This window comes from Plecotus auritus (assembly GCF_963455305.1).
Source record: "Plecotus auritus genome assembly, chromosome: 1".
Lineage (NCBI taxonomy): Eukaryota > Metazoa > Chordata > Mammalia > Chiroptera > Vespertilionidae > Plecotus > Plecotus auritus.
Window position 1 is genome coordinate 82130294 of NC_137770.1, and position 24007 is coordinate 82154300.

The 24007-nt window shown below is 47.0% G+C and overlaps 1 protein-coding gene and 1 pseudogene across 2 annotated transcripts; both read left to right on the top strand.

Annotated features, from left to right (window-relative positions):
* Positions 1–207: 207 nt before the first annotated feature.
* On the top strand, positions 208–678 carry LOC308258252 (ribonuclease 7-like; the record flags this gene model as incomplete). The annotated part of the gene is made up of 1 exon (XM_080688643.1): positions 208–678. One exon carries the CDS (start codon positions 208–210, stop codon positions 676–678), a length of 471 nt encoding a protein of 156 aa, XP_080544769.1.
* A 14209-nt stretch (positions 679–14887) lies between these two features.
* On the top strand, positions 14888–17033 carry LOC308237377 (ribonuclease 8-like; annotated as a pseudogene). The gene is made up of 3 exons: positions 14888–15149; positions 15182–15331; positions 17019–17033. The product of its transcript is annotated as a ribonuclease 8-like (transcript).
* The last annotated feature ends 6974 nt before the right edge of the window (positions 17034–24007 follow it).

Here is a 24007-nt window from a genome sequence, read left to right on the forward strand (position 1 = left end):
GTACAACATGAGGGAGATGGGGGCATAGGGTTAGGGGCTGGGGTCATGGTAGGTGTGGCACAAGAGGGAGAGGAAGGGATGAGACCCAGGGTGAGAAAGGAAAGGAAAATGGTGATTAGCTAGAAGGAGGCTCATGTCTGCTAAACCCTGTCTGCTCTCTGTCCCCAGGGACCTAGCCCTCTATTCTGACTATTCCCCCCAAGAGACATGGCCCAAGCCAGAGCAAGATTCTGCCCCCTGGTGCTGCTCCTGCTGCTGGGCCTGTGGGTGGCCAAGGTCCCCATCAGCACCAAGCCCAAACACATGACCTCAGCTCAGTGGTTTGAAATTCAGCACGTGCAGCCCAGCCCCCAGGCATGCAAAAGGGCAATGGGCAACATCAACAAGCACACAAATCACTGCAAAACCTTCAACACCTTCCTGCACAAATCCTTCTCCAGTGTGGCTGCCACCTGCCAGAACCCCACCATAGCCTGCAAGAACGGCCAGAAAAACTGCCACAAGAGCAAGGGGCCTGTGTCCCTGACCACGTGTGCGCTCACCTCGGGGAAGTACCCAAACTGCAATTACAAAGAGAAGGCACTGCATGCTTCTTACATCATAGCCTGTAACCCTCCCCAGAAAAGGGACACAAGAAAAGTCCACCTGGTTCCTGTGCACTTGGACAAAGTCGTTTAGCTTTCCAGCCTTTCTCACTCTGGGTTTCCTGTCCTCTCCGGGCCTCTGCTGCTCCTCCTATGCCCGGAAGGTTCTCTTCCTTTCGTTTCTTGGGGCCTTTCCTAGCTCAGGCTTTTCTGAGGGGCAGCTTGGTGGGCTAAACTCCAGAAGAGACGGTCTTTTATCTTTTTGTTGCTGTTTTCCCAGAAACGTATCCCAAGAGAGGAGCTGAGTAAGCTGAGGGGTGGGGGTTCCCTGGCCTGGGCCTGTGTATTTCTTTGCCCCATCTATCATGGCAGCATGACAAGAGGAGGAAATGGACACAACAGGGGGGTGGGATTTATGGACAGAGCTGTTCCGGTTCCTAATAGAAGTCTCCCCCAGCTCTGCCGTGGCAGTGAGGTGGCCTCTGGGCAGACAAATGTCATAGTATTTCATGGTTTTCATGGAGCAGCCACACGAATCCCTGTGACATAGACTTGATGATTTGCTTTCTCTAGGGATGAGGAAATTAAGATTTCAGAAAGCTTGGTTAATTTAAGAGCTTGTGAAATTGGTTAGTAGCAGCACCTGGACTTGAACCTAAGCCTCCTCCTCTACGTACAGTGCACTTTCTACTTTACCATTGGGCACAAAAAGGAGACCTCGGCAGCGACAAGAGAACTAGGTAAGAGTTCACCCATGAAGAAATGTACCCTGAGAGCTCTGGAGAGCCAATTACTCTGTGTTGACCGCAATAAAGGTCATTACCTCTCTAGCCAAGAGACTGTTTGTGAGGTACTCCAGGGATCTTCACTCATTCTTTCTGCCTCTCTAATTGTCCTGCCCCTTCTCCAGCCCATTGCTTTTACAGCCTTGTTCCTGAGCTGTCTCTGGCTAGACCCCCTCTTCCTGAAGGTGTAAGGTGAGAGCGTACCCCAGCTTCACCCCCCTGCTCTAGGTCACATTTCCTTTGACCTCAAGGGACTTCCGTGGCCCACAGCCTACTTGTCACAAACAGGCTGGTGGGAGCTGCCAGAGCTTCCTTCCTCCTGATAATCATCTCTCCTGCCTCGGTGCTTCCCTGGCTCTCCACTCTGGCAGTCAGCCCAGGCCGTTGAGGTTGAGATATGGAAATGCCACATCCCTGTCCCCCTGGACTGCAGACATCATTTCTCCCTCCCAGTGAGCGGAGCTGGAGAAGCTATGGCTCTATGTTGCCTGGTCCTGATAGTCTCTCCCACATTGCCTGCAGCCCCTTCTCTCTCCTTTTATCTCAAGGCCAGACCAATGGCACCATGCCTTTACCTGCTCTGCCCACCCTGCTTCAGCACCCAGCTGAGTGTTAGACCTTCCCTCCCCAGCTGGGGGTCTACTCTCTACCTAATCCTCCTAACAAATATAATGCTCCTTTACCTCTTACCAGAGTTAGAGGAAGCTTTGGAGCCAGATGGAACTGAATGTAAATCTGGGTTCAGCTGTTCATGGCTACATGACCTCAAGCCAACTCGACCCTCTCTGCAGCTGTGTTTCCACATAGCAAAATGGGAGTAATACCACCTACCGAATAGGATTGCAGCGAGATTTAAAAATGACACAGGAACCCTGACTGGTTTGGCTCAGTGGATGGAGCGTCGGCCTGCAGACTGAGAGGTCCCAGGTTCGATTCCGGTCAAGGGCATGTACCTTGGTTGCAGGCATATCCCCAGTAGGAGGTGTGCAGGGGGCAGCTGGTCAATGTTTCTCTCTCATCGATGTTTCTAACTCTCTATCCCTCTCCCTTCCTCTCTGTAAAAATTCAATAAAATATATTTTAAAAAATGACACAGGAGTCAGCTAGAAGATGAGTCTGCAGGCAGAGTCCTGTTAGATGGGCTGGGTGGTTTGAGACCATGAGGAGAGAAGGTAGGGAAGGGATGGTCAAGAGAAAGGAGAAAAGACTATTGAACAACTCAAGCAGGGTGTGGGGCCAATAAGTTAAGTCTTGAAAGTAGAAATGCACTAAATACACCACAGAGGGTTGAATGAAATATACATTGTGGTCAAATGGCTAAGTGTAAAATCTATACATCCTATACTCACTGTACTATACATTTATCATTTTAAGTAGATTTTCAACTGAGGTACAGGATATTTGGGGTAGCTGATTTTTCTCTTCACTTCTTTTTTCACAACTCTTCATATATTCTTTATTGGATATATTCTTCATTTCCATATGGATATTATGGTTTTGAAGACATTGTCATCACAAAATTTTTAATTTGTTAAAATTATCCCTTTAAGGCTCAAATAAGAAGAATTTCCAAATAGGACTTTATTTTTTTAAAGACTCCTGACCCAAACAGTATTAAATAACTAAAAATTAAACATAATTAAAAAGTAATCTGTGGCGACAGAGGTAAAAATCACGTTGGGGAGTACTGTCTTGGAAAGAGTAAAAGGTAAGCTGGACTTGTTTTTCCTTAGTCTGGATATGTTTACTTTGTGAAAACTCATTGAGCTGTACTCATAATGTGTACTCACTGTACGTAAATTATACCTCAATAAAAAAATCCTCCAAAAAATTATAGTTATTATGGATTGTTTTATTTAACATGATAAATGCTAATATAGCAATTAAGTATACAAAGGTTATATAATGAAATTATAGATATAATTATAATATAATCTATTTTTATTGTTCTACCTTACACTATTTTTTCAATGAAATAGTACTTGTGGCTCAATGTTAGGGGTCAAAAGACATATAAGGTTCCTCCTAAAGAACTTTACACACTCTCTCCTATTATCTATATTGTCAACTAATTTTCCTAATTTTCTAACTGTGAAAATTCATAATTATTTTGTGTATAAGCCTTCATAACCATTAATTTATTACAGCATTTTTCTTAAAATAATATATATTTACTAGAAGCCCAGTGCACGAAATTCGTGCACAGGGGGTGGGGGTTTTGTCCCTCAGCTCACTCTGCACCCTCTCCAATCTGGGACCCCTTGAGGGATGGCCAACTGCCCGTTTAGGCCCAATCAGGCCTAAACGGGCAGTTGGACATCCCTCTCAAAGTCCAGGACTGCTGGCTCCCAACCGCTTGCCTGCCTCTGCCTGATTGCCCCTAACCGCTTCTGCCTGCCAGCCTGATCACCCCTAACCACACCCCTGCCAGACTGATGGATGCCTAACTGCTCCCCGGCCGGCCCGATTGCCCCTAACTGCCCTCCCCAACCAGCCTGGTCACCCCTAACTGCCCTCCCCAACCAGCCTGGTCACCCCCAACTGCTCTCCCCTGCGGGCCTGGGTCCCCCCAACTGTCCTCCCCTGCAGACCTGGTCCCCCACAACTGCCCTCCCCTGCTGACCTGGTCTCCCCCAACTGCCCTCCTCTGCTGGCCCAGTCACCCTTAACTGCCCTCCCTGCTGGCCTGATTGCCCACAACAGCCCTCCCCTGCAGGCCTGGGTACCCCCAACTGTCCTCCCCTGCAGTCCTGGTCCCCCCCAACTGCCCTCCCCTGCAGTCCTAGTCCCCCCCAACTGCCCTACCCTGCAGGCCTGGTCCCCCCCAACTGTCCTCCTCTGCCAGCCTGGTCACTCCCAACTGTCCTCCTCTGCTGGCCTGGTCACCCCCAACTGCCCACAACTCCCTCCCCTGCTGGCCATCTTGTGGCGGCCATCTTGTGTCCACATGGGGGCAGCCATCTTGGACCACATGGGGGTGGACATCTTGTGTCTTGGGGTGATGGTCAATTTGCATATTACTCTTTTATTAGATAGGATGCTTCCACTGAGTGATAGAATTTTAACATTTTTAAAAGTTCATAAGGAAAATTTCACTCCAAGTTTCATCTAGAACGCTCACCACTATTTGAAAGTGACTGTTCAGATATTAATAATAAATTGAAATGACCTGCCTTGTTCTCATTTCTGATGCTTTAACTGATTAAGTTTGACAGTCACCCATTCCTTCATATGATCTTGATCAGAACCAAATTTAGGAATGCCAGGAATAATGTTGAAATAGGCATACAGCCTGGCTGGTGTTGCTCAGTGGTTGAGCGTTGACCCAGGAACCAAGAGATCTCGGTTCAATTCCCACTCATGCACATGTCTGGGATGTGGGTTCCATTCCTAGAAGGGGGCATGCTGGAGGCAGCCAATCACTGATGCTTCTCACTCATCGGTGTTTCTCTCTATCCCTCTCCCTTCCTCTCTCTAAAAATCAATTTTAAAAAAAAATTTTAAGAAATAGGCATTTGGCTATTCAGCCTCCCAAAGGTCAAGGCTGAGGTCCAAAATGAATAACAGGTTTAAGCCAAACACCAAGGCTGGCTGAACCTGATGCATTACTACCTTAAAACTGAAAAAAAGCAAGAGGAGACTGGTTAGTCATGAGGCATTTTTTAAAATATATTTTTATTGATTTCAGAGAGGAAGGGAGAGAGAGAGATAGATAGAAACATCAATGATGAGAATCATTGATCAGCTGCTTCCTCCCCGCACTGGGATTAAGCCCACAACCCCGGGCACGTGGTTCATAGGTCTATCTATGCTCAACCACTGAGCCACACCAGTTGGACAGTTATGAGACATTTTTGTTGCTGGAGGTGGGCGCTTGGAAAGAGAAAGAGAGTATCCAGGGAAGTATTGACCAACCTTGTGTAGAAAGCTGTAAAGAATTATTTCGACCTGTCCCTAAGGAGCAGAAATAAAATCCAGTAAAGAAATTAACCTAAGAACTGGAGCTATAATGAGTTAACTTTCCTAGGTATGAGACTGAAGTAGATTAGGCAGGAGACTTTTCTACTTGACACTGGTTCCCCCAAAGTCTCCACACTCTGAAGTAAATGAACCATACTCACTATGAAAAGGGCCAACTGAGTCAACAGTGTGGTTCGGTTGGAGCATCATCCAGTCCACCAAAGGGCAAAGGGTCGATTCCCAGTCAGGGCACATACCCAAGTTGTGTATGAGAGGCAACTAATGTTTCTCTCTCACATCAATGTTTCTCTCTCTCTCTCTCTCTCTCTCTCTCTCTCTCTCTCTCTCTTTCTCTCTCTCTCTCCTCTCTCTCTCCCACCCCCACTCTCTCTCGCTTTCTCTCTCTCCCTAAAATCAATTTTTTAATTAAAAAAAAAAGAAGAAGAAGGGTCCTGATCTCAAAAGCAGGATGTAGGAAGAGGAAATGCCCTTGAGATCAGGACCCTTCTCACATTGATTCCGTTTGCCCCCTTCATGGTGTCTATGGCTCCAGAGGACAACCCTAGACCTACAGCAGCAGAAAACACCAGCAGCAGTAGCATCCAGGAAGCCTTCTCTTGGAGAGAGCCTTGGCCCATTTCATCACATTTCTCCTATGCTCCCATGCAACCAGGCCTCCAAAAGACCTTCAAAGACTTCAGATCCTCACACTTTTAAAGTCCTTCTCCTACCCCCATTTCATCATGGAGAGGTCAAAAGAGCAGTTACAGCTCTTACCAGGGGCATGATGAAGCTCCATAGAAAGTTCTACCCACAATGGAAATACACACTATGATGGAAAATCCTCTTGACTTAGGGAGATGGGAATTTCCTCATCTATATCAAGGTAACCTACTTTATAGGCATATTATGTAGATCAAATGTGACAGTACACATTAGTACACTTAGTACAGTGGCTGGCATGTAGGGAAAGTTTGAGAGGTGTTATCATTTATATTTATTACTGTAGTGTCAAATGTCGACTGGCAGCACCTGTGATGGATGAAGCAGGCCTGACTTCTATAACAGAAGAACAAAAAATTTAAACAAAGAAGATCAAACTCTTCCTCATTCCCCTTGCCAAAAAAAAAGTTCCTAGCCAAGAACAGATAAAGTAGGGCTCAAGATCAGACAAAAACATTTCAAATTGTAAAAAAAAAAAAAAAAAAAAAAAAGGCTATTTGAATTTTTCAGAAGATTCCATCATACAGTCCTATTTTATGTAAAATGAATGCTTTACTTTCTCTCCCCCAAAAATAGTTTTAGTAAAATCAAGAGAGATTTATCTGTGGCACTCTGGTCACACATCTGCATTCAGCCTAGGGCAGGAGTACATGGGTCTTTATGAGGTTTGTCTTCACTTTGTCTCTATGGGTGTGTGTCTGACCGGTATTTCTCTTCAAGAATTGGGGAAAGAGAATAAGATAATCATGGGGCCAGAGCAGTAGGAAGGTCCTTCAAATGCTAAAAGAAAGAGAGAGAGAAAATAGACATAGAGCACTTGGAACAGTGACTGAAACCTACAACCCTAGTACAGGTTAGCCATGGTTGTTTTTATCATGGTTGTCTTTGTCATCCCTGGGAGGTCCGAATGCTGCACGCAGGCTTGTAGTGAGTTAAAGGCCACAAAACCCATGTGCACAGAGCCACATGCCTCCCTCTGGTTGGAGTGAAGACTACCCTTGAGGACAGATCCTACAAGTCAGGAATAAGGGAAGACTGGCCACCCACTGAGGCAAGACCACAGTGGAATTGGGCTCCCTGAGCCCAGCCAGCGTAGCACAGTGGTTGGACATCAACCTATGAACCAGGAGGTCATGGTTTGATTCCCAGTTGGGGCACATGCCTGAGGTGTGGGCTGGATCCTCAGTAGAGGGCATGCAGGAGGCAGCCGATCAATGATTCTCCCTCATCACTGATGTTTCTATATCTCTCTCCCTCTCCCTTCCTCTCTGAAATCAATAAAAATATTTTTAAAAAATAAATAAATAAAAAGAATTGGGCTCCCTGAGAAGGCCCCAAAGAACCTTTACACAGAAAAGAAAAATGGACCTGGGAACAGATGAGGCTTTCCAGAACGAGTGTGGCCCCTGAACTTCAAGGGATCAAGTTCTGAGGCTCAGGGTTCAAAAACCAGACTCCAGGATATCTCAGCCATGGGCCTTCAGAGCCAGGGACACCACTTGGAGGAGAATTGCTCCTGGAGAGATTCCCTGTGGGAGCTTCTAACAAGGCTCCTACCTCAACTGAGACCAACCCAGCTCCCCTGCCCTGGTTGTTGACTCATTGCCAAAACCCCAGATCCCAACAAAAAGACCAAGGAGGACATTCAGAGAAGCCAGGGCAAGGTGGCCCTGTTGTTCTCCAGAGCTACTCAGGAGGGGACGCCACCCTGCAGTCCCCTCACCCTTTTTACCCTCTGGGCTTTGCCAGCCTGAGTTCACTTTTACCCAGCTTCCCAGACATTCATGCTGTTTGCATTATTCTCTTCTTTTCCTCTTCTCTGTCCCAGGGATATTGCTCTACATCAGGGGTCCTCAAACTTTTTAAACAGGGAGCCAGTTCACTGTCCCTCAGACCGTTGGAGGGCCGGACTATAGTTTAAAAAAAAAAACTATGAACAAATTCCTATGCACACTGCAGGCCCGGGACAAGTCGGTTGCTAAGCAGGACAGGCAGCGGCACCCGGCAGGCAGGATAAATGTCCTCGGCGGGCCGCATGTGGCCCGCGGGCCGTAGTTTGAGGACGCCTGCTCTACATACTCATGAAGTAACTGGGGAGCTAAATATTCACAAGCTTGGTCTCATTTTTTGAATTAGTATTGCAAGAATGTCTCTCAGCCAGAACAAGTCAAATGCAGAAATATCAAGGTAAGCCACGTTAGGAGTAAGTCAGCTGTTCTGGCCCCATGTGTCCATCATGGAGGTAGGAGCTGTTTGGCAGAAAGTTAGCTGAAAATTTTCCATGCTGTGCCCAGGGAAACAGAATACCATCACCAGCCACCTGCTTGCCGAAGTCAATGTTATCCCTTCATTCAGCTTTCCTCTGGGTGAATTTTACTTCAAGGCTTCCACATCCCAGCTTGGCTCAGTCTTGGCACCTACGGAAAACAGCACCAGAAACAGTTCTTCTCAGACCCCTTCATAGCACCTTATCAGAGCAGCGTAGCTTTCAGCGAGCTTATCAGTCACAGCTGAACCTGTTCTCCTACACAGCCTCTGCCCTCTCCTGAGGGACCAGGAGCTTGTGCTGGACAATCTCATACAGGATCCACGCTGAGGTTTACTAGTAGAAGAAACACACCTCATTTCCCCCTGAGCCTCTCCTGCCATTTGCAGCACCCTGGCCCCTCCCCTCAGCCCTGCTCCTCCAGAACCCCTCCCTCTTCCTGAGCAGTCTGCCTCTCACCACCAGGAGGCTGTATGCAGGGTGAAGCCTGACAACCACACTGAGGGTGGCCCTTACAGCCCAAGACTACTTCATGGTGCTTCTGTCCTTCAGGCCAGCAACCCAAGACAGGCTTTTGTGACACCCTCACACAAAAATACTGGTCTTTGGAAATCATTGCTTATTATCTACTGCCCCTCTTTTCAGCTACCTTCAGTGTCTTCCTGTAGGGTCTCTCCTTACATTCTAATCTGGCTACTAGCACTTTGATGTTTCTTCTTGTTTCAGAGAGAGTTAGAGCCAGGAAGCATTTTAGAAATCATTACACTGAAACTCTTTATGTTAGTGATGCAGAGACTGAGAGGACCAGAGCGGTGACGCAGTTCAGCACACCGTCACCGGGTGTATCCCTGTGAACTCTCAGTGCTGGCACTGAGGAGCTAGAAATGCGAACGGGCCAGACTCCTGAACTACAAGTTTACCATAACTCACATAAGAGTTAAATAACAAAACAAGATACCCACATGAATGGCACCAGGAGTTAATGCTGAAGGAGGTTATGTTCTGGAGGGATTAGCCTGAGGTTGAGTTGTACAGAAAGGCTCATACATATGATCAAGTTGATATGATACAGCTGAGCTCTGGCAGATAGATAACATTTGAGGGAGGGCTCTCAGGGAAGAGACAAGGCAAAAAAACACCCACAGAAGTTGAAGGGCACAACACATGTCCAGGAGGCAATAGGAAGACCAGTGTATTAGAATAGAATTTGGTCACAAGGTGACTCCCAGCCCATAAGGCAGCTATTAATAAACAGAAAAGCAGTGTGGCAGAGAGGGACAACAAAACATTGGAGCCAAACCTACCTCATTTTCAATCCCAGCCCTGCCACTTACTAAATCTGTGACCTTAACCTCTCTAAGCCTCAGATTCCTTTCCCGTAAAATGGTGATAATAACCTGGAACACATAATATTGTTTTGTATATAAAACTAGAGGCCCAGTGCACGAAATTCGTGCACTGGGGGGGTGTCCCTCAGCCCAGCTTGCACCCTCTCCAATCTGGGACCCTCGAGGGATGTCCCTCTGACAATCCAGGACTGCTGGCTCCCAATCCTTCACCTGCCTGCCTGCCAGATTGCCCCTAACTACTTCTGCCTGCCAGCCTGATCACCCCCTAACCATTCCCCTGCCAGCCTGATCGACGCTTAACTGTTTCCCTGCCAGCCCAATTGCCCCTAACTGCCCTCCCCTGCAGTCCTGGTCACCCCTAACTGCCCTCCCCTGCCAGCCTGGTCACCCCCAACTGCTCTCCCCTGCAGGCCTGGTCCCCCTCAACTGCCCTCCCCTGCAGGCCTGGTTGCTCCCAACTGACCTCCCCTGCAGTTCTGGTCACCCCTAACTGCCCTCCCCTGCTGGCCTGGTTCCCCCCAACTGACCTCCCCTGCAGGCCTGGTCCCCCTCAACTGCCCTCCCCTGCAGGCCTGGTTGCCCCCAACTGCCCTCCCCTGCAGGCCTTGTTGCTCCCAACTGCCCTCCCCTGAGGTCCTGGTCCCCCACCCCTAACTGCCCTCCCCTGCTGGCCTGATCGCCCCCAACTGCCCTCCCTTGCAGGCATGGTCCCTCCCAACTGCCCTCCCCTGCTGGCCTGATCGCCCCCAACTGCCCTCCCTTGCAGGCATGGTCCCTCCCAACTGCCCTCCCCTGCTGGCCTGATTGCCCACAACTGTCCTTTCCTGCCGGCCATCTTGTGGTGGCCACCTTTGTCCACATGGGGGCAGCCATCTTTGACCATATGGAGGCAGCCATCTTGTGTGTTGGAGTGACAGTCAATTGCATATTAGTCTTTTATTAGATAAGATTATATATAAAGCACAATGTCTTAGCATACAGTAAATACTATTTTAATGACTGCTATTAACTAACACTGTGTCAAGTACATATTATCCTATATAATAAAAGGCTAATATGCAAATAGACTGAACAGCGGAATGACCGGTCTCTATGATGCACTGACCACCAGGGGCAGATGCTCAATGCAGGAGTTGCCCCCTGTGATCAGTGCACTCCCACAGGGGGAGCACCGCTCAGCCAGAAGCCGGGCTCACAGCTGGCGAGTACAGTGGCAGTGGCGGGAGCCTCTCCCACCTCTGCAGCAGTGCTAAGGATGTTTAACTGACGGCTTAGGACCGCTCCCAGGCAGGGGAGCGGTCCTAATCCGTCAGTCGGACATCCCCGAGGGTTCCCAGACTGCGAGAGGGTCCAGGCTGGGCTGAGGGACCCTGCCCCGAGTGCACAAATTTTGTGCACCAGGCTTCTAGTATGTTTATAAATGGTGATTAGTACTATTCCTTCCCTTCTGCTGCTGTCGTAGAGCCCTGTGTCGACCTGACCTTAATGTGACGTGTATTATGTCAAGGGCCTGTTTAATACCACCATAACACACTAGGCACTTTAACATTTCATCACACCACATTAAATATATAAAATATATATTTCTCATTCAGTATTATTCATACAGAAATGTACCTGAAATTATTTTAATAAGTCTTACTTCTGAAATGATTTGACTATAGTTTATGATGGACACTGTTCCTTCTGCAATCATGGTACTTGAGAATTCCTGTAAAATAAGAAAAATCTAACCTAAGATTCCAAAGTAATAAACTTATGTGTGCCAAATTCCAAAATACATAAAATCACGCTCACTTTGGCAACACGTGTACTAAAATTGGAATGACACAGAGATCAGCACTGCCCCTGCTCAAGGATGGCAAGCAAATTCGTGCAGCATTCCACAAAAGTAAATAAATAAGTAAATTTACTTTATGTTACTGTGGTAGCTGGTAGGTAAATATGTTAAACTAGAGGCCCAGTGCACGAAACTGTGCACAGGTATGGTCCCTAAGCCTGGCCGGTGATCAAAGTGTGAGCTTCTGGTGTGGAAGGGCAGGTCCCAGCTGACCTCTGGTCCCTTGGCAGCACCTGGGCCCCCGGGTCCCCACACGCCCCCCTCTGCTTGAATCATGGCGCCCCAGTCCCCACGCGGAGATGCAGTGAGCACGGCCAGACACCGTGGGCCCGAGTGTAGCATGGGCCTCTGGCCTGCCCAGCAGCACCGTATGGAAGCCAGGCAGGCAGCACAGTCTCTCCCGGCCAGCCTTGCAGACCAGCTCCTGCGCGAATCCACGGGTCCCGCAGCTGCAGCCCAGCTCACCCGGAAGAGGCCATGCAGGTGTGGGGCGGGCTCCTTTTGGGCGCCTGGCACCTGAGTACGGGAGCTTCCCAAGGGAGTGAGAGCAAGCTCAGTGGACACCCCACATTCTCACCACACCTCTGTCCCGGTCACCCCCTCCCCCAGGTAGCCAGCAAGAGGTCGCAGAGCATCGCCCACACCTGCCATGTTCCATGCCACCCCCTAGTGGTCAGTACACGTCATAGGGAGTGGTCAAACTCCCAGTCAAATGACGGCACAAGGGGGAAATTTGCATATTAGGCTTTTATTATATAGGATTTGATTTTTTAGTTGCCTTTTCCAGTATTGAAGCCAAATTTTTTTCCCTAGTCTCAAATATTATAGACCCTTGAAAACTTCCAACTCTAAGCACTGAGCCTATAGTGCTTCATGCATAAAACAGCTCTGAGACTCTGGTAGTTGGGAGGACTTGTGATGAATGAGTAGGATCAGATACACAACCATAGGAAACCCTTCCCCAGGCCTCCTTGAGTGGGGCTGGCCAGCTGCAGGGTTAGCACCTTTTTGAGGGAAAGCATGTTTGCAACTTAATTGGACTCAGAGCTTGCAAAATCTGTGTTCAGTCACCTTGGTCAGCATGAAATGTTTCTGCCAGCCTTGGCTCCTGCTGCCATCCCCACCCTCTCACTCCAAAGCTTGGATCTGCAACTGTTAATGAATAATCACTTGGTAATCCTTCCATCTCAATGGGAGAGGCTCAGCTGAGGGCCTGCAAAAGAGAAATGACTTCCTGGGTAAATAAATATATGTATATCTGCTCCCTGGGGCCCACGTCAACTGCTTGCTGGACAATGTTCTCCTGGGTTCAACAATCAATGTTTTGTTAACTTTGTGGGAGGGTTGCATGAAGGGATCTCTACCGTGGGAAGGGTGATCTCTGCTGGTGGCCCAGGCTCCCCCTTGGAGGCAGAGGGACACACCTTTCAGGAGTTTCCATTGGCAATGCAGATTCTAGAAGCCTAAGTGTCTTTTGCCACTTTGAGGAGCATTTTATCTCAAAGGCAGTGAAGCCACACAAATCACAGAGGTAGAGATGCTGGGATGGGTCTAATACATCGACATGGACCTGAAGCCAGAGCAAGTTACCCAATTTAAGTAATTTGCTTCCTCCCTTTACAATTGTTGCAAAACCCACTTATTGCCACTAGTATCTATACTAATAAAAGGGTAATATGCTAATTAGACCAGGTGACCTTCCAGACGTCCTTCCGGACAAAGCCATGGTGGCAGGGCCGAGACAGAGGCAGTTAGGGGCGATCAGGCCAGGAGGGGAGGGCAGTTGAAGGTGATCAGGCTGGCGGGGGGGGGGGCAGTTGGGGGCAAGCATGTCGGCAGTGGGGGGCAGTTGGTGGTGATCAGACCAGCAGGGGAGGTAGTTGGGGGCGAGCAGGCTGGTGGGGGGGGAGGGGCAGTTGGGGGCAATCAGACCGGCAAGGGGGGCAGTTGGGGGCGAGAAGGCCAGCGGTGGGGGGCAGTTGGGGGCAAGCAGGCCTGCAAGCAGAGTGGTTGGGGCCATCAGGCAGGAAAGGCAGGTGGGCGGTTAGGAGCCAGCGGTCTCAGATTGTGAGAGGGATGTCCCAGATTGGAGAGGGTGCAGGCCGGGCTGAGGGACACCGCCCCCCCCCCCCACCCGTGCACAAATTTCGTGCACCGGGCCACTAGTATAAATATAATTTACTCAATATGCATGCACTCATTTAGTTCAAATAATACTTTGAAAATGAAACTGGTTATCACCATATTTCAAAGAATATGAGTGTCACTTAATAAATAGAAGTAAAAAATAAATATAGTGTCATCCAATGTTTATAACTTCCATTCAGAATTATTTTCAATTGAAAACTGAATATGAGTTCTGTTGTCTCTATTGGAAATGGGAGGAGAAACAAAGAATTTACCTACCTTCTTGCTCTAATAGGAGACTTTCTCTTAAATATTATCAGAAGGATTAGAAGAGAATTATTGAAGGCAATGTTCATGCACCGCTTAAACCACAGAGACACACTCACTATGCTCTGCTACCATGGAAAAACTTTCTCCTTCCCTTTCAGCCTGGCACTAAACCAAAGGGATGGGTTGAAAGTCAGGAAGCTCCTGGCCCCAGCTCTGCCACTCATGTGGTAGCACTGAGAAGGGCACTTCATCTTTCAGGACCTCCAGCTCCTTCATTGGTGAGATAGTTGATTGAGATGATCTGATGACCCTCTATCATTCCAAGACTTTCTCCATCAGGGTGAAACGTCAGCCATGGAAAGAACCCAACTCACCACCCTGCTTTGCTGGCTCCCTTACTGGGAGTGACTGTTTATCCAGCTTCAGGAAGAAACTGGGCCACATAATATTCAGACAGGAATTAACCTGACTCCACAACCTTAATATTGCTTCTTTCAGGAACTCCTGAGCTAGCCTGGGAGAGTGAGGTATGGACCCATAGCCTATTTTTCTTCCAAGATTCGTTTCCTTTTGTGGCCTGACTTCTCAGAGTTTCCAACAAGAAACCCGGGAGTGTGGAAAGAACAGGGGCTTTGGAAGCCGAGAGGCGTTGATTAAAATCCTGTATTTGACACACTCTAGCAGTGTAATGGTGGACAGGTTCCTTAACTTTTCTGAGTTTCAGTTTGCACATATATTTTTTTAAAAGTAATCATAAATTCTTTTGAGGGATAAACAACGTAGGATTTATTGGGAACATAAAAAGGCACATGGTCTGCTGACGTTGGACAATAAAATGCCGATGGTGTTCTTCAATATTCCAGGTTGCAATGACTGACTGAGGGTATGAAATTCTAAGAAGGGCTAGCAACACATCCCCAGTGGTGACCTACTCACCTCCCCCCGCCACCTCTTCCTCTGTGCCATTGTCCCCCTTCGGAGAGATGGACCCAGACAGAGCGGGATTTTGCCCGCTGCTGCTGCTCCTGCTGCTGGGGCTGTGGGTGGCCCAGGTCAGCACCAAGTCCAAACACAGTTTCAGCTCAGTGGTTTGAAACTCAGAATGTGCAGCCCAGCCCCCAGGGATGCAAAGGGGCGATGGGCAACATCAACAAGCACACAAATCACTGCAGAGGCCTCCACACCTTCCTGGATGAAGCCTTCTCCGGTGTGGCTGCCACCTGCCACACCCCCATCATAGCCTGCAAGATCAGCCAAGAAAGCTGCATCAGAGCCAGAAGCCGGTGTCCCTGACCACGTGTGAGCTCCCCTTGGGGAGGTACCAAGATCGCAGGTACAAAGACAAGCAACTGGACCTATTCTTCATCGTGGCCCGTGACCCTCCACAACAGGGCAGCCTGACATCCCTGCCAGTTCCTGTGCCCTGGGTAATGCTGTCTAAGGCCAGGTGTTTCCCTCACCCCAAGCTCTGCAGACTCCTGGCGCTGCTGCTGCATTTCCTCCCTTGAGTTCTTTGCTAATCCTCAGCCTCCTTGCAAATACCACTTTTCTCCCACACTCCCAACTGCACATACCCTTAATTCCGGAGGGGGGGTTATGGGTGCCCGAAATGAGAGAAGAGAGGCGATTCTCTTTAGCCTTCACTTCTGCTTACATTGCTTTCTGAGTGTGTGTTACCGTGTGGCCCTTTAAGCCCCAAGGATCTCAGTGAGCAGGACGGTCTGGGTTTTGTGGGGGCTATGCCATATAGAATTTTGGAGATTGTCTTTAAAAGTTTGTAATTTATAAAAATATAAAATTACAAATGCAAACTTAGAAGGGCTGTGGTTAGACAGTTCAGAGGGATCCCAGGCAGGGGAGACTACGTAAGGAGGAGGGCAGGAGAACCTGCTCTGGGTTCCCTGTGTCGAGAATGTGTCTGATTTTGCTTCAATAAAAGACTGACCTTCCTGATTGAGGGTGTGTTACTGTCCAAGGCAAAGTTTGGAGGTTTGGAAACCCCTTCTTATCTCTGTGAGGCATCCGTTTTCCTTGCCTGGCAGACTGGAGGAGGGCTGAGCCCTGAGCAGCTTGGGCTTGGAGGAGCAGCCTGGTCTCTGCCAAGCACCCCCTTGAGAACAACCTGGTGATCCCATCTCACACGAAAGGGAGGAAGGGGAGGAAGAGCAGGCTGAGCCTTGGGTGTCAGCCAGATCTGAGGCCTGACCCATGCTTCTCTGATATGATGCTGAACAGGGCCTCGGACTTCTCCAGTGAATTTCTCTCCCTTGGGAATTTCAGAATCTGGGCCTTCCAAAAATCTTGATCTGGTCCAAATTAGTGCTTCCCTAACTACCTGTGGTAAAGGAGCAGTTTGTTTGTTTTTTTGGTGTTTTTGTTTGTTTGTTTATTGATTTCAGAGAGGAAGGAGCGGGAGAGAGAGATAGAAACATCAATGATGAGAGAGAATCATTGATCGACTGCCTCCTGCACACCCCACACTGGGTATTGAGCCTGCAACCCAGGCATGTGCCCTGACCGGAATCAAACAGTGACCTCCTGGTTCATAGGTCAATGCTCAACCACTGAGCTATGCCATCCAGGTGAAGGAGCAGTTTTATATGCAATCTGCCTCAGATCAATAATTTTGTAAAATACAATAAAATGAAATAGAACATACAGATATGAAAAACCCAATTCCAAATTTTATAGTTAATTAAATCTAAAGTCAATTAACATAAAATCACTCTATCAAATTGGCATAGAAGTTTCTCAATGCTTTCTCTCAATTTCTATACTTATCTTAATAGATAGTCACACAGAGAAAAACATACACATATAATACACACATATAAACACCAACATAAGACATACACATATATACATACATAAACATATTCACACATGTGCATGTGTGTGCACAACACACAAACACATGTGCGCATAGTAAGGCAGCCCCTCTCCTTCCCTCTACCAACTCTGCCTCCTCCACATACCCACTTCCCATTTTTAAAAAGATTTTCTGATACAAACTAGGGATCAGAATAAGGGAAGGATAATTGGTGAAATGTGATGTGGCTGAGAAAACACAGAATCCAAAAATTCTGACTCCCAACCCCCTTCCCTGCTTTCTAGAAAAAAGAGATCTAAGGCAGAGAGAGCTCCCTGCTACCTACCACACCCACACTATCCACCCCAAATATAGCTCCCACAGCATCCAGGAGGCCTCACCACACCACGCTTTGCCCACCAGTATCACTATCTTACCCACCCCTGTGCTTCTGACCAAGGAAGATAGACTGGAAGTGAGAGGAAAAAACATTCTTCTACCCCTCTGGCTTCACTCCAGTGTCATGGGCAGGCTCCACTTCCTCTGTCTGCACCTTAAATGATGGTGTTTCTAAGGGTCCTATTCTTAGATCCTATTCTTAGCTCACACCGCCCTCTCTGAGTGACTTGGTACACTTCCATGGCTTCAACTGCCACTTACCTGACCCCAAAGCATATCTCCAGCCCCAGTCTCTCAAGTTCCAGGCACATATCTCCAGCTACTTACTGTTACTAGCCTCCTCAGTGTCCTGCAGGCATCTTAGGAAACATACTTAGAACTGACCTCAGATCTGCCTGGCTTCCAAACTTGCCCCTGCTCCTGCAGTCTCTCAGTCTTGGCTAGTGGGAACATTATAGCCAACCATTCAAGAGACACCTGTGTCAACTGAACCACACCAGCCAGGGCTGTCAACTCATTCTTTTTTGTTTGTTTCTTCAGTAATTCCCCAATCCTATGTACTGCTTTAAGAGAGCACAGAACTTCTTGGGTCTTCTTTTTTCCACATATCACTGGGGTCCTAATCTGTACCCAACACAGGTTATGGCTTTAGAGAAGGCTATGATTTAGAGCCAGGAAAACACTCCTAAGTTTCATATATATATATATATATATATATATATATATATATACATACATACATACACACACACACACACACACACACACACACACACACTAGTGGCCCAGTGGACGAAATTCGGGGGGTAGGGGGTGGGGGGAGAGGGGGTGAGGGCGGTGTTCCTCAGCCCAGCCTGCACCCTTTCCAATCTGGGACCCCTCGATGGATGTCCTACTGCTGGTTTACCGGGATCGGGCCTAAACCGGCAGTCGGACATCCCTCTTGCAATCTGGGACTGCTGGCTCCTAACCGCTCACCTGTCTGCCTGCCTAATTGCCCCTAACCACTCTGCCTGCCGGCCTGCTCACCCCCAACTGCCCCCCACTGCCAGCCTGCTCCCCCCAAATGCCCCCCTGCCAGCCTGATCACCCCCAACTGCCTCCCGTGCCAGTGTTCTCGCCCCCAACTGCCCTGCTTCTGGCCTGCTCACTCCAAACTGCCCCCCCTGCTGTCCTGATCACCTCCAACTGACCCCCACTGATGGCCTGCTCACCTCCAACTGGCCCCCCTGCTGGTCTGCTTACCCCTAACAGCCCCGCCCCCCACCAGTCTGACCACCCACAACTGCCGTCCCATCCTGGCCTGATCACCCACAACTGCCCTCCCCTCTTGGCCTCTAACCACCTCTACCTCGGCCCTGCCACCATGGCTTTGTCCAGAAGAACGTCCGGAAGGTCTCCTGGAAGGTCTCCCAGTCTAATTAGCATATTACCCTTTTATTAGTATAGATATAGGCCTGGTGCATGGGTGGGGGCCGGCTGATTTGCCCTGAAGGGTGTCCCAGATCAGGGTAAGGGTTCCCTTGGGGCATGGGGAGGCCTGGGCGAGGCGCCTGTGGTGGTTTGCAGGCCGGCCATGCCTCCATGGGGTGAGGGTCTCCGCTGGGGGGGCGTGCCAGACTGGGTGAGGAGCTGAGGGCTGTTTTCAGGCTGGCCATCCCCCCTGGTGACCCAAGCTCCCAGCCCCTCCTTTTTTTCTTTTTTTTTTTTCAGCGCCTCCTTGAATGGAGGCCAGGGCCGGCTGGAAGCAGGTATCTGGGATTTATTTATCTTCTATAATTGAAACTTTGTAGCCTTGAGCAGAGGCCAGGGCCAGCCATGGTGGGCGGATAGCTTGGCTTTCTCCATCGCTGGGGGCAACCCAAGCCTCCTGCTCACTCCAGCTCCATGGCCGCTGCCATCTTGGTTGAGTTCACACACACACACACACACACACACACACACACACACACACACTTGTCCTGGCCAGTGTGGCTAAGTTGGTTGGGTGTCATTCTGTGCACCAAGAGGTTGTTGGTTTGATTCCCAGTCAGAGCACATGCCTGGGTTGTGGGCTCCATTCCTGGCAGGGGCTCTGCAAGGGGCAGCTGATCAATGCTCTGCTTTCACATCACTGTTTCTCTCTCTCTAAAAATCAATAAATATATATTTCAAAATAAATTAAGATTTCACTATCTAGTTTAAGAGGCAGGTAAAAATAATACATTTGAAACATATCAAATATCAGAAGAGTATAATGAATCAAAGGAACTTCATAACATTTTTCTCCCACCTTCCAAAGAGTGTCATTCATCCTAACCCAAAGCCCATTCTCTATTACATGTTAATCTTCCTGTTACATGTCTCTGGTGCAACATTTGGTCTGTGACCAGAGTTAGTCAACACCAGGAGAAATTCAACCATCTGTAGGAGTTGTGACCCCAGAAGCTGGGAAGAGTGTGGAAAGAATTCCAAATAGAATGAATCCTTAAATAGATTCATTATATCCAAACAAGTGGTGTAGCAATGTAGATAAGAGTTTCTGACTTCCGTGTGTAGGTTGAAGAATGAGATGGAGTGTAACTTGAATCTAGGGGCCTTGGCCCACTCAAAGAGTAATGACACAGCATCCATAAAACAGGGCTCAGTGGGGCACTTGGGGGCTTGAGAAGCGCTTCCCAAAATCCTTGGGACAAATCTCTGCTGGTTATGCTCTCTGGGCCACGGAAGACCTGTTTCCAAAAAGTCACTTGGGAAGGGGCTTCCCAGCCATTTAGGATGACATATTTCCTAGTGGGTAAGTTTGTTTTAATAACCAAAACATTGGATAGAATATTTAAGAAAATCAAACACATAGCATCATTATGTTTTCATTAAGGAATTTGTGCATATTTGGTATTTTAAGTATTTGCAGTGTTTAAGAGAATTCAGTACGTTACAGTAACAAATTGGCCTTGTAATTCTAATTTAAAATGTGTAATTGGTGTAGACGTGACTTGAAATAGAACTTTCCTTTAAAAGCAGTTTTGGAACATTTGAGAAAACCTAAGAATTGAACTATATTTATGAATTGCTAGATTTGTGAGAGTTTTTTAGGTATTCAGGAATGTCATGTTGGTTAGCTCAGATGACCAAATTACTTTATAAGGGCATGGAATAAGTTAAATTTATAAAATATATTTTAAATTTGTTTATAAGTTACTTAAGGAAGAACTTGGCTTCTGATTTGCATCTTTAATACAGGGAACATAAATATTAAAAAGCCAAAGTGGCCCTCTGAATATTCTTTTCTGGGCACAAAAGGGACATATTAAAAACTCACACTGACATTGCAAAACCAGCCCATTTTCTGTGTTGTTTTCATCTACTGGTGACTGTATTTCCTCGTGTTCCCATGTTGGTTGGTTGCTTTTATTGAGCTTTTAGGAGGAAGGGTGACTACTGATGATGCAATAGCCCAGATCAAGGCATATAGCTGCTAGGCAGCTGTGGGCAAACTACGGCCCGCGGGCCGGATCCGGCCCATTCGGCTGTTCTATCCGGCCCACGGAACCGAAAGAGCGGAGGGTTCTCTTGCTCTCCCCTCCACTCCTTTACTTTGAATTTATATTAGTTCACACAAACACTCCATCCATGCTTTTGTTCCGGCCCTCTGGTCCAGTTTAAGAACCCATTGTGGCCCTCGAGTCAAAAAGTTTGCCCACCCCCGTTAGTGGCAGCACCGGAATTAAACCCGGAACTGTGTCTCCTCAGCGCCCTCTGCTTCTGCACTGTGCTGCCTTAGGTAGATCACCCTGCTGACTTGAAGAGGGCCTCCCATTGCATTCTGGAGAAACTCAGAAAGTTTTCCTGAGGCCAGTGTGGTGGTGGCAGAGGAATTCAGCAAAATATACTCCAAGAAAAAGTAAATCTCAGAGACTATGATTGAATCTCTATCCTAAATAGGGGCTTTTTTGTCCCTGGCTAAACTTGGAGTTTTAAGACTAGATTTCACCAAGGTAGTTTTAAAAATATATAAAAACTAGCCCTAGCCAGTTTGGCTCAGTGAATAGAGCATTGGCCTGGGGTTTGATTCCAGTCAAGGGCACATGCCCAGGTTGCAGGCTCCTCCCCGGCCCAGGCCCAGGTGGAGGTGGGGGGCATGTGGGAGGCAACCAATTGATGTGTTTCTCTTACATCGATGTTTCTCTCTATCTTACCCTCTCTCTTCCACTCTCTCTAAAATCAATAGAAAAATATCCTCAGGTGACGATTAAATTTTATATATATATATATATATATATATATATATATATATATATATATCTCCTATCTAATAAAGATGGGATATGCAAATTGACTGTAACTCCACAACAAAGATGGAGGCACCCACAGCCAATAAGGAGGGAATATGCAAATTGATGCAACAAGGCTAGAGGTGGAAAGGTGGCTCTGGCCTGAGCGAAGGTGGTGCTGGCAGCCAGGGGAAGGAAGGCCTATTCTTGCACGAATCTTCGTGCATCAGGTCTCTAGTATATATATTAAAAACAACAGAATGTCAACAACTGGTTTGTTCAATAAAAATCAGACTGCATGCCCTAGTTGGTTTGGCTCAGTAGTTAAAGCTTTGGCCCATGGACCATAGGTTCTCAAGTTTGATTCCAGTCAAGGGCATGTACCTCGGTTGCAGGCTCGATCTGACCCAGTTCGGGAGGCAACCAATCAATGTGTCTCTCTCACATGAATGTCTCTCTCTCTCTCTCTCTCTCTCTCTCTCTCTTCTCCTCCTCCCTTCCTCCCTTCCCTTCCCTCTAAAAATTAATACAAACATATCCTCAGGTGATGATTTAAAAAATAAATAAATAAGGCTACGTGTGCGCAGGCATGTGTGTATATAAACACACGTGTTCATAGTGGGGAGGTAAAGTTACGTTAGTGGAATTAGGAATACTATATTCCACCAATTACAGATTTTTGGTGGGCCCAAACTCCTCATTTGAAGTACAATTATCTTTTCGCAGAAATAAAAAACAATAATATAATAATTACTTAAAATCAATCAGTTACTGGGTTTGACTTGGGAGCATAATGAAAGTTTTGTAACAAGAATAGGGGGAATATGGGCAGAGACCTATAAGTGGACAATGACTCCAGAAAAGAGGATGTCAAGGAACTAAAAATAAATTTTTACCCACCTGCTTAACAGCTCTAAAGATTGGGGGGTTGGTTTCATTGACTTCATGCTGTCCTAATTCTCAGATTGCCTGGCCCTGGAGACTGCTGGGAGCCTGCTAGTGAGGGCTCGAGCTGCCACTAGATATGCCCAGCACATGCTAGGTCTTCAAATATGTTCTTTTAACAAAATTTGTTTTCAAAGCAAAGTAATGGGACTAGGAAAATATACAGATCACAAAATCAGGAAAGTTTATAAAACTAGTTCTTTTAAAATTCTCATTACGCTTAAAAATCTCCAGAGAGGGGGAATCTACTGCCTATGAAGATAGCCTTATGTCATTTTGGGCAGCTCTAAATACTAAAAATTCCCCTGGATAGAACCTAACCTTACAGCTCATCACTGCAGCAATGCCTTATCACTGGTGAGCCATTCAGAACAAATCCAATTCCTCTTCACACAAACCTTTTAAATACTTCAGGAGTTTCACAACCTGTGCTCTCCAAATACAGGGTTGGGCAAAAATAGGTTTACATTTGTTCATATGTAAATTAATACAATAATTAATACATAATAATACAAGAATGAACTGTGTTTCACGTACTCACAACTGTAAACCTACATTTGCCCAACTCTGTATTGCCTCATTAGGTAATAGCAAGAGCTATAAAATGGCTCCTACTGTTTGATCCAATAATTCCACTTGCTAAAATAAGCTAAATGGAAGTAACTCAAAGTGAGGAGGGATAAATTTATGCAAATCTGTTTACACTTGTCTCTGTGTAACAGAGAAAATTCAGAAATAATACAAATTCCAAACAAGCACATTGATACAAAGAACAGACTGATGGTTGCCAGAGGGGAGGGGAGTAGGGGAATGGGTGAAAAGGGTGAAGGATTAAGAAGTACTAATTGGTAGTCACAAAATAATCCCAGGGATGTAAAGTACAGCATGGGGAATATAGTCAATAATACTGTAATATAGTAAGTATATATGGTGGCAGGTGGGTACTTAAAATATTAGGGGGACCATTGTGTAAAATATAACTGTCTAATCACCATGCTGTACACCTGAAACTAATACAAAATCATATTGTACGTAAACTGTAATTGAAAAAATAAAATAAAAAAGAAATAATATAAATTCCTCAAAATTAAGAGTAAGTTAAAAAATGATGGGGGAACTATTTGATGTTTTAACTGAAGCACCAAGTTATCACTTTAACTGAAGGCAAATACACAAAAATTATCCTGATGCATGGAAATAAGTATGGGCGCTGCCACATGAAGAAAACAGAACATAAAACTATGTTTTCATTGGGTTACAACTCTATAAAAGGGTCTCAGGGTTTATATATCAATAAAGTCCGTAAGTGAATGTGGAGCCTTTCCAGAGCTCCCTCTCCAAACCATGCTTCCTGCAGACTCTCCCAGCCCAGTGAGCTACCTCCAACCCAGGAGCTGTTCCACATTTGCTTTTGATTCCATGCTGTGTATCTCCCGCTTGCAAATACTAACCCACAGACACAAAAGAACCTGTGAGAGCTAAAGAAAGCTAAGCAGCAGACCCCAAGCCTCAGCCTCCCCAGTCCCTCCCAGTTTTCACGTCTTACTCGGTCTGTGGGGCTTTCTGCTCCCCTTACAGTCTTTACCTGGAGAGCTGATGTCTCCTGGGACCAAGTCAGACACTATCTAGGGTGCAGCAGTGACAAAATAGACAAGGTCCCTGAGTTCATAGAGTTTATTTTAAAATATGTAGTGGTA